The sequence below is a fragment of the Salmo trutta genome, chromosome 19 (assembly GCF_901001165.1).
Source record: "Salmo trutta chromosome 19, fSalTru1.1, whole genome shotgun sequence".
Lineage (NCBI taxonomy): Eukaryota > Metazoa > Chordata > Actinopteri > Salmoniformes > Salmonidae > Salmo > Salmo trutta.
In genome coordinates, this window is record NC_042975.1 from 56,369,950 (window position 1) to 56,383,874 (window position 13,925).

The following is a 13,925-nucleotide window of genomic DNA, read 5'->3' on the forward strand; positions in this document are numbered from 1 at the left end:
AACTTTAGGTAGCTATGACAATCGGTTTGTATTGCTAGTTAAAGCTTGCTGTTAGCTAGCCAGCTGATGTTAGATGGCTGGCTAGCTAGCTAACATTACGTGTGTGTAGTGATGTTATCTCAGAATGCCATTTCGCATCTATTGTATAATACTGCTAAAATATTTGTATCTGGAATTTGTCTTTCAGCATCAGTAGAACATGCCTGACTCTCCTCCACCAGTCATACAAGGAGAATGGTCTAATGCCTCCCATCAAAAAGAGAGCTGGCCTAACAAGCAAAGGCAGCAGCGCAGTCATCAACTACATGCACCATTTCTTCACCAACTACGGAGTTGGGGAAACACGTGTGGACCTGAATTGTGATAACTGCAGTGGTCAAAACAAGAACAAGGCTGTGCTCTAGTATTGTGCCTGGTGGACCATACCACAAGCTCCACCACAGTCTGGACCTTCACTTCCTGATCACAGGCCACACCAAGTTTGACCCCGACTGGTTCTTCGACCTCATCAAGCAGCACTTCAGAAAGACCAGAGTGAACACTTTGTCTGAGATTGCTGGTGTTGTGAAGGACAGCATTGTGACAGGGGTCAACATCCCACAGCTGGTTGGACTGGAGGATGGTACGGTGCTGGTGGAAAGCTATGGCTGGCAACAACACCTGACTCCGTACTTCAGGCCATTGCCACAGTTCAACCAGTACCACCACAGGTGAACATAATTTTCATTGCATTGTATGAGGTTATTCTTCTTATCTAGACTTTCAAGGTGAATTGATGTTGTGCATTTGACACTTTCTATTTCTTATATTGCTACTATGCAAGTAACCATTTGGCTGTACCGTTTACAACTTCTGTAGAGACCATCCACTTAGCAAGACATTGATTTATAAAATGAGTATTGATATGTGTGTTCTTAACATGATTGTGTAACATATCACAACAATATCATGTGACCGTATCAAGTGTCCACCACACAAATATATGGCGGATGCATCTGTTTATGTACTGTACATGTGTACCTCACTCAGGTTACAACTCAGGTTGCATAGCCTTAACTTATGTATGGAATACTATGTGATAAGTGTGTGTGTAACAGTATATAAAGTATGCTAATGTACAGGTGTGAAGGCATTTGGGCAGTGGTCAAAAATACTTAAGTAGTAATTTAAAGTATTTTTACTTTAAGTATTTTTTTGGGGGGGGGGTATCTGTACATTACTATTTATATTTGGGGAACTTTTACTTTTACTAAACTACATTCCGAAAGTAAAGAATGTACTTTTTACTCCATACATTTTCCCTGACACCCAAAGGTACTCGTTACATTTTGACAGGAAAATTATCCAATTCACACACACATATCACTAAACACAAATACTTTGTTTGTAAATTATGTCCGAGTGTTGGAGTGTGCCCCTGGCTATCTGTCAATTGTCATACTTGAGTAAAAGTATCAATCTTTTCAAATTCCTTATAATTAAGTAGACGGCAAAAAAAGTACTTTTTTATTAAGTACTTTTTCCACCACTGGATGTGGCTGAAATTAATGCATTTCTTTTACATGACCCATCATTTTAGTGTGTCTGGGTAAGCGTCATCTAATATTTATAAAATATTTCTGTTTTGACACTTGCTGTTTACCTGACATTTTTCCTTATTGTAGGCTGACTGTTTAGCACATGACCTCATGTGAATCCTTAAAGGAATGGGTGGGGCTAAAGCTTAGGAGGGTGTGAACAATGCTGAATGGGTGTAGACAAAGGAGAGCTCTCCAGTAGGTACCAAAATATTCAAAGGCCCTTTTCTCAAAAGTGAGTTTACAAGTGTATCAATTTTCAAAGCAATACCAAGAGAACACCAAGAGGGTGCAAAGCTGTCATTAAGCTAAAGTGTGGCTACTTTGAAGAATCTAAAATATATTTTGATTACCACATGATTCCATATGTGTCATTTCATAGTTTTGATGCCTTCAGTATTATTCTACCATGTAGAAAGTAGTACAAATAAAGAAAAACCCTGGAATGTGTGTGTCCAAACTTTTGACTGGAAATGTATACTGTGGTTCTGTTAATGCTACGCATAGCCCCAGGCTGTAACTCAGGGTAACAGAGGAACACTTATGGTTAATGCTGGGAGTAGAATGTCATGTGCCTTGGTGGGAGGGGTGTATCGGTTTCCTCTTGCTGTGCAAAAAAGCAGACATCACTAGAGTGGTGTGTGTGTGCATGCGTGTGTTGGAAAAGGTTAGACTTACAACACAACATTCAGGTAATTTCTTTATTTAAAAACTGTGTACTGTGTGGGAAAAAAAGTGCATCATTCTCTTCTAAGGTAAAACACAGATGTTCTTTGTCTGTCTGGGCTTAATGATATAAACACTAGAGCCCATAGATGATAACTCAAGATTACAAAGTTTCATTAAACATGTAACATGACACCTCAGGTAACACTAGCATTACAGAGCATTCAAAGACAATGTAAAAAAATAAAGCACTTCATTTTTTTAAATCAGAAGACTAAACATTGTTGAAATTGTAGGTTAATAAAGACTACAAAAATGTTTTAGCATTTTTTCTTCATAATTTAAAAAGCTAAAGTAAACAAATAGTTTAAATTCAGAGTGAAAAGACTTGAACTGCATCAGTGTTAAGCCGAAATCACACCAGGAGATGCCTGTCAACCGTGTGAAATTTGCTTGCGAGAGGCGAGCGTCAATTCACATATACTGCGTAGTGTACGTCAACGTAATCGTCATGATAATCCATAATAAACAGTTGTATTTGTTATGTTCGCTATATAGCACCTGGGAACTATTTTTGTGTGTTCCTTTTGACTCATCTTAGATGTCCTATGGGAGCCACCGTACCTGCCTGCACAGGCTAAATAATTGTTATTCATGAACATGAGAGTTGTAGCTAATAAACCCAAGCAGTCTATAAGGAATTTAGCTAGTCTCGTTCTTCCTACATAATAGTATTCTCTCTTGAAATCGTAGTTCCTCGAGTTTCCCAGCCGTAGTCTGCCAAGGCCTGGGGTCTCCAGCAGGTCGATCATGAGCTACCAGTAGCTCGCAGCTCACCTATGAGTAGCTCGCCAAACAATTCTGAAAGCATATGCAATTGGACATGTGTTCCATCGCAAACTGTCATAAACAAATCTCCCAAGTATCCGGCACTGCAAGCTCCCACCTATCTAATCAACACAACATTGACATCATCCCACCCCTTGTTAGCCACTATTGGCATAAAAAATAAAACCTTAAACAATATCTGCCAATTAATTTCCGGTAGTATTGCCCGTCTGTCTACTGTATATGGTGTGGCGCGTTTGTCTATCACTCTGTGTGTAGCCAGTTGATGCGATAACCGTCTTGTGGGCTGACAGAAATGCTTTCCCTAAAAAGTTCTCAATTAAATGTTAACTGCAAAGTAGGCTTACCTGGCAGAAGTTTATCATAAGTAAGTATATCATTTGTATCTATTTGTTATTTACTAACTTTGCCATGAAATTAGCAGCAGTACAGAACCATCGCTAGACTGGCACATAAGACAGCACATTCCTTACTCTATAGATGCACAATAAAGGGGAAATCTATTTGTTTTCCTCCAGCCCCCCCCCCCCCCCCCCCCCCCCCCCCCCAAAAAGGTAACCTGATGTGATTTAACCATGACATGGACTCAGAACAAACAATTTTGTTGTTTCTCTATGAACAATTGTAATTTTGACAGTAAAATAAAAAACAATCTTAAACCAGAAAACATAAAACAGAGAACGTATTTTGGGAAATTGAAAACATAATTTGAAAAAGAAAATCAGACTTTATAGGGCTCCCCTTAGAGTTGTTTATTAATAATTATTTTACCAGGTATATTGACAGAAAACAGTGCACTACTTTCTCTTATACACTAAGGACCTGAGGAAGAGTTGAATGGGAGAGGAGAAGAGAAGCGACATGTTTAATTATTTTTAAAGTAACTCAGGCTAGAGAAGGTTGGAGACCCCTGGCCTAGGCTATATGCCTGTGATCGAAATCCCATGCCATTGTTTTCAAATATGTATTGGCAGTTAAACTTATCAACACTAAATTGACACTTTTAAACTATACATTTCACATTTCCAGACATAACGATGCAAACAGTCTATTTTCTGGCAATTTATTTGCTAATTTTACCAGCATTGCTTCGTGTAGATGTGGAGAGAAATAGACTTGCTTTCTAATTTGATGTGCAATGACGCTGTTGAGGCCCATCTGTCTCTCATTCACTCCCATGCATTCTATTTCCTGCGTGAATTCACGCGCGTAAAAAAACGTGTCTCGTTCAATTTGGGCTTTTGTCAACAGTTTGCAGCTATATGCTCTCTACAGTTCACTGTATAACATAACCGTCTATGTCACTAAAACTAAATGAACTGAGTACTGGTAACTTACAAAAAATGTGTTCCTTTAATTTAATGAGTCAAGGCAATCAGTTTTCTCAAATAATTTGAGTTAACAGAATTATGTTTTACGGTGATAGGTCTGAAAACAGGCCAATCTGTGGCGATCAGCATGATTATAATATTCGTTTTAATCAACTGCAAATGTACATGTAGGTACTGTTGCTCTTGGTAAAGCCAAGATGAGGATTTTAAATAGAAAATATACGTTTGCACATTTTCAGTCATCTCAACTATGGCTGTACTAACACGGTCATACAGAAAGATGTTGATAATATTTCAGGCAAGTGGCTTATTAAAACCTTACTATATATTCTGTAAAGGCATTATAAACGACTGCATATACAATCTTAAAACCTTTACTAATGGCTCTAAGGGCAATAAGCTCCCTTTTTTTGAGAACTGCCGAAACTAGAAGCAGAGTTAGAACATGAGCGTTGCTGTGGACACACTGCTTTTGAGGGTTCAGAGTGGACACAGTTCTAAATCAAAAATGGTGGTTGTAAAATTACCACTCTAAAGATATCTCCTATGATTTTAATTTATACCAGCAGTGTGTGTATATATCTCAAGACGCCTTGGGCCAGATTTTGCAAATGTTTGCAACTAAACAACTTGAACAAAAACTAGGTGTATTGAAAAGTGCAGGTGCAAATGTTGAGTAAGTCTGGGCCTGTGTGTCAATAGCATAGCTTCGTAGAGGGATGTTAGTCACATTAATCAGAAAACAGACAGTCAGCATACAGACAGGTCTAGAGGCACTCCGTTGTGGGACGCCTTAGTATCAGTGTTTTAAACAAACATGACTCATGGTGGAGCTAAATGGGTAAATGGGGTACACAGGTGGGTTAAGGGGGGTGGAGGTAAAGGGGTACACAGGAGGGTCTAAAGGGGTACAGGTGAGGAACAATTAACACATCACAGTTTCAGAATAAAAGATCAAACAGGCTCTGGTTTTGCCATTGCCCGAGATTCACACTTCAAAAGAAAAAAGGGACATATTAGTAGTTGAAAATCAGTACATTCTGGAATCATGCAGTAGCACCACAATGTTGTTGATGAGGTCACTTCTTTTTGCTGCTCTCACTTCCTCCTCCGTCCGCAGTATTTACCCTGGCAGTCGGCGCCCCCTGAAGGACCATTCACAGCACAGTATCTCAGGGCCATTTGATCAAATTACATACAATCAAATAAGAATATTTACAGTACAGCAAGGGTGGAACAACATGTATTATGCACAGTGGTGTCTGAAATTACTGACAAGGGCCCCAGGACCAGGGGAAGCGAAATAGCCCCATAACTTCAATGATCCACTTCCATATTTGTCTGTTGATATGGGGTTCTTTTCTGGTTGTGCATTCTCATTTCAACACCAAGCTCACCACTGGTGTACGTGGCCAAAGAGCTCTATTTTGTCATCAAACATATGTAAACGCCTGGAGTTTGCTAAACGGCATTTGGATTGGAACTGTGCTTTTGTCAGATGACATGAAAATAGAGCTCTTTTGCCACGCACACCAGTGGTGGGTTCAGTATCGAAATGAGAATGTAAAAGCAGAAAAGAATCCCATACCTACTGTCAGGGACGGACTGGGACAAGAGTTCAGCCCTGGAATTTCATCCTCACCAGCCCACATCACTGTGTGCACTACCAACTCATCCCAAAAACCCAAATGTATACATATTTTATTTTTTACCTTTTAACCTAGGCAAGTCAGTTAAGAAGAAATTATTATTTATTTATATATATATATATATATATATGCAGTACAGTACCAGTCAAAAGTTGACAACACCTACTCATTCAAGGGTTTTTCTTTATTTTTTACTATTTTCTAGTAAAGACATCAAAACTATGAAATAACACATATGGAATCATGTAATAACCAAAAAAGTGTTAAACAAATTAAAATATATTTGAGATTCTTCAAAGTAGCCACCCTTTGCCTTGATGACAGCTTTGCACACTCTTGGCATTCTCTCAACCAGCTTCATGAGGTAGTCACCTGGAATGCATTTCAATTAACAGGTGAGCCTTGCTGAAAGTTAATTTGTGGAATTTCTTTCCTTCTTAATGCATTTGAGCCTATCAGTTGTGTTGTGACAAGGTAGGGGTGGTATACAGAAGATTGCCCTATTTGGTAAAAGACCAAGTCCATATGGCAAGAAGAGCTCAAATAAACAAAGGGAAACAACAGTCCATCATTACTTTAAGACATGAAGGTCAGTCAATATGGAAAAATGTCAATAACTTTGAAAGTTTCTTCAAGTGCAGTCGCAAAACCCATCAAGCGCTATGATGAAACTGGCTCTCATGAGTACCACCACAGGAAAGGAAGACCCAAGTTAATTAGTTACCAGCCTCAGAAATTGCAGCCCAAATACATGCTTCACAGAGTTCAAGTAACAGACACATCTCAACATCAACTGTTCCGAGGAGACCGCGTGAAACAGTAATTTTTATTGAACCTTTATTTAAGAAGGCAGTTAAGAACACATTCTTATTTAGAACCCTAACAATGCTGGGCCTAACAATGCTGGGCTCAGCATATGTGGGAACTCCTTCAAGACTGTTGGAAAAGCATTCCAGCTGAAGTTGGTTGAGAGAATGCCGAGTGTGCAATGCTGTCATCAAGGCAACATTAAAATATATTTAGATTGGTTTAACACTTTTTTTGTTGGTTACTACATGATTCCATATGTGTTATTTCCTATTTTTGTGTGTCCAAACTTTTGACTGGTACTGTACATATAAAACATTTTGTACAAAAAAAATCACTTATATTGGCCCGCCGGCCACTTGTTGCCGACCCCTGCTCTACCCTGCCCTGCCCCGCCCCTACACACCTTAGTTAAAAACAGGCAGTAGTGCTGACACATAACAGTACATTGTTTATCAACCATTTCTTTACTAGTGACTGGCAAGACATTGTCCTCATCTTTTTTAACTAGCTCATTTTTAAAACAAATACAATGTGTAAAAACTCTACTGGCGATACAACTCACCGCTATAACTGTGCCTCTGCTGTAGCCATTTCGTTTCCCTCCCTGTTGTGCTGTCAGCATCTTCTCTGCTTTAACTCTGTGCTTCTTTTTGTTCTGTCTGTCAGCCTGTCTGCTTAAGCCTTATACGTTATAAAAGCCAAGCTAATGACTTTAAGGCCGGTTTATACTTGGTCTAACGACATGTCTGTAGACAATTAAAATGCGAGTCAAACTCTAGCGGAATGTCTGTAGGCCGTCGCTGCAACTTGTCGCACAGACATTAAAAATGTTTACATCTCTGTGACTGTCACAATGTCGTTGCCATGGTTACCGGACATCCACGGCAACCAGACCAAATCCTCCGGTGACCAAACAATGCAGGAGTTCTAAAATTCTCTAAAAGAATGACCTACTGTTATTTATTCACACTGTGGCAGTAAGCTATTTTCTGTAAGCTCACCATTACCTTGTAAATAATGTTGTGGATTTATTTTCCTCTAATAACGAATAAAAAGTAGCTTAAGTTGTCAGCTATACTCTGGTCATTATTTGAATTGGCTAGCCAGCTAGCTAACTAGTTAGAAATGAACCAAACCATTGTTTAGAAAATTGCTTTTAGTTGCCTGGCTTGCTAGGTTGACATTTACTAAATTCATTTGGTTCAGAAGTAAGTTGTTTAATCTTTTCCAGAGCGTGCGCTCCATCCATATCTCATAGCCATATCAAATATCTTGGTTCTATTACGTTGTTATTAAGCTGAATAGTGAGAGTTGAGAAATTATACCTACAGAAAGCTGAGACCCTACTCTCTTTGACTGGGACAAGGGGAAGAAGCTTCCAAAGATGTGTTTTTCCCGCAATTGCATTTTTAAATCGAACGCATTTTTCTCTCAAGTGCATTGGGGAAGAGGAGAGTGGTTCGCTTATCACAGCAGCATACTCCAGCATAACAGGCACAGGGGCAGGGCAGACACTTTTATTACAGTAATCATGAGGTTAATGCCCTTTACTATTAGCCATGAAGTTGAGTGAGGTTACAATATCGAATGTGCTCTTTCTACGTTTATAGGCACCCTTTCTGTTTTTTACGATTCATGATCTTGGCTGTCTAACTAATGATGGAGTCGGCGCAGGTCTCTTTGCTGTTGTCGCATTTGACTTTGAATGTTAGGCTGATCTGAAGTCACGCAAACTATCAGAAAACCGTGCTGGTCCATCTTGGACGGGGGGCTGGCCGTTGCCCACTGATCAGCCAAAGGCTTATTATATAAACTGAGAAATTGCAAAAAAGTTGTCAAAAAAACTGTTCCAAGGCCCATAAGCCGCCGGCCATGTCACCTTTTTTTCTTCTTTTTTAGTTCACCTTTATTTAACTAGGCAAGTCAGGCCTAGGAACAGTGGGTTAATTGCCTTTTTCAGGGGCAGAACGACAGATGTTTTAAAATGTTGTATTTTTCTATAACTTCAAAGATCCACCACCATAGGGTCCTGGGTCCTGGGGCCCTTGTTAAGGTCAACAGCATCATGAACTTTACCCAGTACCAGGACATTTTAGCCAGAAACTTGGTCACCTCTGCCAGGAGAATTCTGTATGGAGTAATGGACTAAGATCCCTCCCAATGTGTTCTCCAAAAAATAAAACATCCTCGCAAGGTGAGGTATTGAAAGCTATTAAAAACAGAGGTTTCAACAATTTTGACCCCTACCTTTTTGAGAAAAAATTGATTACTTGTTAAACAAAATCTATTTCTGCGAGCAATTGTATTAGTATAAAATAATATAATTTCTTATTTTTTTAGCACACAGTATAGGTCATCTTTATCAAGTAGGTAAATAATTTTGGACCCCACTGTATATTATTTATAACACAAAACATTGTGCTTTTGTGTTGTTGTTTACCTCTGTAGCTGCGTGCTCCCAGGAAGCCTTGCATGGCTGTGTATTTGGCTGCCTTCTGTGCCTTCGCTGGAGGAGTAGGATAAGACAAGGAGGTTCATCTATTTAAACTGAAACATTGTGTCCAGTACAGCTCAGGAATGCCAGAAACATGCCTATTTCATGTATCAGGGGTTGTGCCATAAGGTCAAGTAGTTTTAACTCATTTCATCACTAAGCAAAATGAGACCAAGTCCCTAAAAGACAAAAAAAATAGCAAACAATTTGCGAGTCTTTGAGCTGATCTTATTTCATTTGCAGTAGTATGTTAATCATTCTGACTCAGTGAGGTGTCAGGCTAATCAAGATTAACATGTGTTAATTAACTGTGAGCAAGCGTGAGTGTGTGTTTGCATGCATTTAAGCATCCAATCAAGCGTGTATGTGTGTGCGAGCATGCATACATGTGTATTTGGGCTTACATGTGCATTTGACTATCAGGACAGTAATTGATTATAATATGTGAAGCGGAATGTCTTACATTTCTGCCCTGCTTGTCCCACTTCTCCTACTCCGTAGCCTCCTAGAGGAGAAGAAAAATAACAGGAAATAGACAAACCCACATCAGTCATAATAAACAGCTGATCATTCCTACTGAATTGATTATTTAATCTGTTCATTTTTTGTCAGGCATTTGTTAACATAATAAATAAAGGACTGACATCTCTGCAATATCAACGTTTATTAAACCCAAAGACTTTGACTCTCAGAAAATTGTATACTAAAGCTTTTCCAACATCTTTTCTTCTTACCATGGGAGAACATTGTGAATATAAACTCATGTGAGACGTCTCTTTGGGTGAATCTCTATAGTAAAACTCCTAAACTTCTTCTAGCATACACAATGGAGGATTATACTTAGAACTATTGAGAAAAAGTGAATTGATATGGTTTTGCAACATTTTACGACACCTTGGCTCTTATTTAGATATTTCACTAGTGACTATTTTGAAGCAGAGATTAATTGGTATTTGTGAATTGACATTGTAGTCTCGGTCCTAATTTAATGTGCTCTACATCACCTCTGGCCGCGTGGCAAATGGCCCAATATAATGCCCAAAGGTCAGTCAGCCCTTCCCTGTCAAGAGGCCAAATTCTCTCTCTACAGTATCCAGAGGACTTACCATTGGAATGTGTGATATAATAATACTAAGGATTCATGTTTGGTATCTATCTGAAACTTGTTCACTGAGGGTAACTCTGATGCTATATGGATGTATGATCTCTGTGGTAACTTGTATATGTTCAGTGTGTACTCGACACCATATGCAAAGATCTCTTTTGTCCTCAGGAATTATCGCTCTCCCTCACCCCCTTAGGTGATCACATATACAGTAACTTCAGAAAGTATTCATCCTACTTGACTTATTCCACATTTTGTGTTACAGCCTGAATTCAAAATGTATTAGATATAAAAATTCTCACCCACGTACACACAATACCCCATAATGACAAAGTGAAAACATGTTTTTAGAAATGTTTGCAAATGTATTGAACATAAAATACAGAAGTCTCTCATTTACATTAGTATTCACACCCCTGACTCAATACTTTGTAGAAGCCCCTTTGGCGGCCATTACAGCTTTGAGTCGTTTTGGAAATGTCTGTATCAGCTTTGCACATCTGGATTTGGGGATTTTCTCCCATTCTTCCTTGCAGATTTTCTCAAGCTCTGTTAAGTTAGACGGGGGAGTGGTGGTGAACAGCAATCATCAAGTCTTTCCAAAAATGTTCAATGGGATTCAAGTCTGGCCTTTGGCTGGGCCACTCAAGGACTATCACATTCTTGTTCTGAAGCCATTCCGGCGTTGCTTTGGCTGTATGCTTAGGGTCATTGTCCTGTTGGAACGTAAATCTTCGCCCAAGTAAGGTTGTTTGCACGCTGAAGCAGATTCTCATCAAGGATTTGCCTTTATTTGGCTCCATTCATTGTTCCCTCTATCCTTACCAGACTCTGCTGCTGAAAAGCATCCCCATAGCATGATGCTGCTACCACCATGTTTCACGGTAGGGATGGTGTTGGCAGGGTGATGAGCTGTGCCTGGTTTTCTCCAGACACAGCGCTTTGCATTCAGGCCAAGGAGTTACATTTCAAAGAGTTACATTTTTGTCTCATCAGGCCACATAATCTTTTGTCTTATGCACTCAGACTTTCACGTGCCTTTTGCAAACTCCAGGCGTGCTGTCATGTGCGTTTGTCTCAGGAGCGACCTCTTGTCTTGCCACACTCCCATAAAGCCCAGTTTGGTGAAGTGCTGTAGAGACTGTTGTCCTTCTGGCAGGTTCTCCTGTCTCAGCCAAGGAACTCTGTAGTTCTGTCAGAGTGGTCATTGAGTTTTGGTCACCTCCCTGACAAAGGTCCTTCTTGCCCGGTTGCTCAGTTTGGTTGGATGGCCAGCTCTAGGCAGAGTGTGTGTGTGTGTGTGTGTGTTTAACACAGGACAGGTAAGTTTGTAACTAAAGAACAGCTCCTTAGAGCCAGCGGACTGCATGTTTGAATTCAGAACCATATTTAGCAACATGTTCATAACACTTGCACTGTTAAAGCTCCATGGTCTTTGTTGTGTTGCTCTCACCTGGTTGATAGCCAGCTCCACCCTGGGAGCCATAATAACCTGGAAAGAGGACACAGTAAACAAGCCATCTAGCCTGCACTAAACAGGCAGAGGCTACATGAGAATACCAACACATGGGATGTATGTTCCTACCCCCCTTGGTAGTTCACCTTGTACCTAACTCCAGGTACACCCTATATTTACACCCCAGGTAACTCACCTGGTACTCCTCCTCTTCGCCCGGTAGCTCCAGCACCAGGTACCCCACCTGCTCCAACACCTGGATAGCAGGTACAGGTGTGTTATTGTGTGTGTAAGATAGAAGGGAGTTCAACATGGGTGCTGTTTGCGGCAAACAATTTCAGTTGAACAATTTGAATTAACATTCCAAAATGTTCCGGTAAAGCTGCAAATAGCAAATCTTAGTATGGATTACTGTGACTTTTTACCAGCAATATTCAAAGTGCAAATGACTTTGCTATTATTACTGCGTAGAAACCCTACACAGCCACATTATTATTTGTATCAGCAGTTTAAACCCGAAACAGATACTTACGTTCACCAAACAATGACCTTTCCCATATCAAATACATGGTAGATATAAAGAATTGGCCTAAAAATATATTTCCAAATGTATGTATTACAAATATATTTACGTTTCAAAATTGCCAAAGAAATACCTTATTTGGCAAAATTTTTATATTTCACATGTATCCTAAAATGCATCACTGTTACATACAAAACAAATGGAATGTTTCCCTTCTTAAACGCACCTATGGACTAACAGGTAAATTGGACACACCTGAAGAACAGATTGATTGTAAATTCAAAAGCGCCAGAAGGCTAGTGAAAAGGTAAGCATGTGTCTAGTTATCATCAGTTGTAGCTACACCAAGACCTTGGACAGTTAACTACAGAGGGGATACAAGTATGTTTTCTTCCACACCTGGTCCAAAGAGAGCTCCACCCAAGGAGGAGGAGCCATAACCTGATTTGTTTGGCTTCACTGCACCCTGTCCAGCTCCACCTGGTCCATAACCACCAGGCCCAGTCCCGTAGCCACCTGGTACGGCCCCAACTCCTCCCTGGCCAAGTCCAGTTCCAGCACCCCCTCCTGGTCCATAACCGCCAACAGTTCCACCACCAGGTCCAAATCCAGCTCCAGGACCATAACCACCAGGGACTCCTCTACCTCCACCAAGCACAGATCCAGGCACTCCTCCCTGGCCTAGTCCAGTCCCTGCTCTCCCTCCTGGCACACCTCCCTGGCCAGCTGCTTGTCCTCCTCCAATGGTACCACTTAGCATACCTGTCAGTGGAAGAACTTCATCAGCAAAAAGATTATTCCTTGCAAGAATTAATGGAACATCTAAAAAGATTATATACTCACCATATTTACGAGCTTTTGCATTTGCGTCATACCCTGCAATACAAAACAGGTATCACAAATTGTTTGCTCTAAAGTGCATTTTTCTGAGTGGAGAGGTGTATAAATAAATACAAAGAGGAGATCTCCATTGATCCACACTTAAAAGCAGTAATTACCTCCAGCTCCAGTTCCCTGTCCAGCCCCAGCTCCAAGTGGTCCATAGCCACCTGGTCCTGCCCCGGCTCTTCCCTGACCAAGTCCGGTCCCAGCACCACCTCCTGGTCCATAACCACCATGAGTTCCAATGCCAGGTCCATACCCAGCACCGGGACCACTACCACCACCAAGCCCAGATCCAGGCACTCCTCCATGGCTTAGCCCAGTACCTGCTCCCCCTCCAGGCACTCCTCCCTGACCTAGCCCAGTCCTTGCTCCCCCTCCTGGCACTCTTCCCTGGCCAGCTGCTTGTCCCCCTCCAAGGGAACCACTTAGCATACCTGTCAGTGGAAGAACTTCATCAGCAAAAAGATTATTCCTTGCGAGAATTAATGGAACATCTAAAAAGATTATATACTCACCATATTTACGAGCTTTTGCATTTGCGTCATACCCTGCAATACAAAACAGGTATCACAAATTGTTT

General features: G+C 40.5%; 1 protein-coding gene across 5 annotated transcripts in view; it reads right to left on the reverse strand.

Annotated features, from left to right (window-relative positions):
• Positions 1–3,817: 3,817 nt before the first annotated feature.
• The window catches only part of elnb (elastin b), a 64,970-nt gene continuing 54,862 nt past the window's right edge, over positions 3,818–13,925 (reverse strand). For 3 of the 5 annotated variants that reach the window (XM_029701826.1, XM_029701825.1, XM_029701823.1), the window contains 9 exons: positions 13,861–13,893; positions 13,459–13,779; positions 13,304–13,336; positions 12,860–13,222; positions 12,134–12,193; positions 11,935–11,973; positions 9,840–9,881; positions 9,323–9,388; positions 3,818–5,568 (listed from right to left, as the gene is read on the reverse strand). In XM_029701826.1, the coding sequence (XP_029557686.1) occupies positions 5,522–5,568; positions 9,323–9,388; positions 9,840–9,881; positions 11,935–11,973; positions 12,134–12,193; positions 12,860–13,222; positions 13,304–13,336; positions 13,459–13,779; positions 13,861–13,893 (1,004 nt within the window). In that variant the 3' untranslated portion in view covers positions 3,818–5,521. The remainder of the gene's footprint in view (positions 5,569–9,322; positions 9,389–9,839; positions 9,882–11,934; positions 11,974–12,133; positions 12,194–12,859; positions 13,223–13,303; positions 13,337–13,458; positions 13,780–13,860; positions 13,894–13,925) is intronic. The other 2 variants (XM_029701824.1, XM_029701827.1) reach the window with 2 other exon arrangements.